Source organism: Lottia gigantea (assembly GCF_000327385.1).
Source record: "Lottia gigantea unplaced genomic scaffold LOTGIsca_25, whole genome shotgun sequence".
Taxonomy (NCBI): Eukaryota; Metazoa; Mollusca; class Gastropoda; family Lottiidae; genus Lottia; species Lottia gigantea.
Window position 1 is genome coordinate 1,442,232 of NW_008708752.1, and position 2,206 is coordinate 1,444,437.

The 2,206-nt window shown below is 33.3% G+C and overlaps 1 protein-coding gene across 1 annotated transcript in view; it reads left to right on the plus strand.

Annotated features, from left to right (window-relative positions):
• Window positions 1-566, plus strand: part of LOTGIDRAFT_160539 (hypothetical protein) — a gene marked incomplete at both ends in the record, with an annotated part of 2,283 nt that extends 1,717 nt beyond the window's left edge. Inside the window, one exon of the mRNA XM_009055662.1 lies at window positions 507-566. Within this exon, the coding sequence (XP_009053910.1) occupies window positions 507-566 (60 nt within the window). The remainder of the gene's footprint in view (window positions 1-506) is intronic.
• Between the last annotated feature and the right edge of the window lie 1,640 nt (window positions 567-2,206).

A 2,206-nucleotide genomic window follows, 5' to 3' on the forward strand; every position in this document is an offset into this window, starting at 1 on the left:
TCGAATGTAATATATTTAATTTCATGCAAGAAATGCCCCAAACAATATGTAGGAGAAACTAAGAATAATTTACGAACTCGCTTTAATGCTCATAGGTCAGACATCAAATTAAAGTAAGACAAGCCTGTTTCTAATCATTTCAACCTCGACGACCATTCAATAGACGATCTCACCCTAATCCCAATTGAGCGTATAGAAATTGACTTGCCCGAAGATGAAACTACCAAATTCCGTCAATCTAGGGAGGCCCATTGGATTGAGACATTGAATACAGCAAGACCTATAGGACTAAATATTCATCATAATGTAGGCATAGCACCCTTTGTTGTCCCGTTTAATACAACCAGCAATCGAGCAAGCAAGATGGTTCATGCCCACTATAAGAGCCTTCAAGAGATATTCAAAAAATAAGAACTTAAATGATAATATTGTTCATAGTAAACTAAAAACAATCAGTACATAACAGATTCTATACTTCTCGTTAGAGTTATTTTTTCTAATTTCAGATCAGAATAAGAACAGAAGAAAACCCAATATCAAGACCCTTAATCCTAATTTCTAAATAAAGTGTCTGCTCCACCCTAGGCCTGTACATTTGGGAACATCAAACCCTCCCTTCCCCGAAATATAATAATAAATAAATAGTTATATCAAATCAATAATCTCAAAATATTGTACACAATTATTTACATCAAATATATATATGCCACATAATATATTCTAATATTGACATCTTTTAAACCTGATAACACAGCTGAATTATAGAAAAATAAATTAATGATTATAAAAGTCACAAAAGTGTTAAACAAAATAACACAAAGCAAAGATGAAAATCAGCAGAATTGAATCTGAGAATAAATGTATGTAAAATATACTATGTAATTGAAAGAAATATAAAATTATATCAATATTATTCATGGCTGGTGACAAAAACTAATCAATTAAAAATTTTAATTTATCGCTTTTGTGGAGAGATCAGAACATACCAGGGTTAAGCCAATAACTTTTAAACAAAGTTTCACTGAGTCGGACCCGGTCCGCCCAGATTCTAATTTTGATCTTTTCCAAATATCCCAATACTAACCCAGATGGAGAGACGGTCTTGTTTTTAAATTTTGCATCACAGCGATAAGTCCAAATATGCCGTCTAGCCAAAGCAACGACCAATAAAATAATGTCGTGGATAACTTTTCCTTTCTTTTGTGGGATATCGTTAAAAATAACGTGCCAAACATTGAGATCAATCTCACCCAAACTAAGATCAACAACCCAATTACGAACTATTCTCCATAAAAACTGCACAACACTGCAATAATAAAATAAATGATTTTGAGTCTCTGGGTATTTTCTACAAAAATTGCAAAATTTGGACTTTGACTGGTCCTATAAAAAATAACAAAAATTCGTTGGTACAATGTTATTAATAAGCTTGAAAGTGGTCTCTCTGCAGAGGGGATCCACAAATTTATTACACATATTATGAAAAGGTATTTTAAAATAGGAAATATTTTCACAATGGAGGTCTGACCAGATTTCCAAACAGCTTCTGAATCCAAGGTTAACGATGACAAGACGGAAATCCTGGCTAAGGGTAGCATGGCTACCCATATTCCACAATCGTGGCAGAAATACATCAAACTACATATCAAAATTTTGGGCATCATATTTGTCGACAATAACCTTAATTTAAACTGGAACCCTATCATTAATAAAATTAGGAAAAAACAGCTGAAATGGAAAGACCACTCTCTTTGCTTTCGAGAGAAAGTATACATTATTAATACATTTATTCTGTCACAGGTGTGGTATATGGGTAGAATTATCAAACCCAGCAAAAAAGTCCTCAAAGAACTTAACCCCTGTATTTACCAGTTCTTTTGGGGGGGGGGGGGGGGAAGTCTAACAAAAGTCTGTATAAGATTTAGATTTTTGTTCAAGAGGATAGCAACTCCTATGGTAAATATATTTAGTCCGTTTGAAACATGAAGAAATAAGTCCGATGAGTTCTCGATGTCTGATATCTCGTCATCTGTGATGATACCTGTTTCTTGTAGGCATATCACATCAGAATCAGAGAAATCGTCGAGAATTCGACGGTATATGAGAGAGAAACCTCTATGGATATTAAGAGTTGTGAATTTCATAATTGATTAAAGAAAGAATAAAGAATAAATAAATTGAAACTTCTATTGAGGTGCTCTCCTTT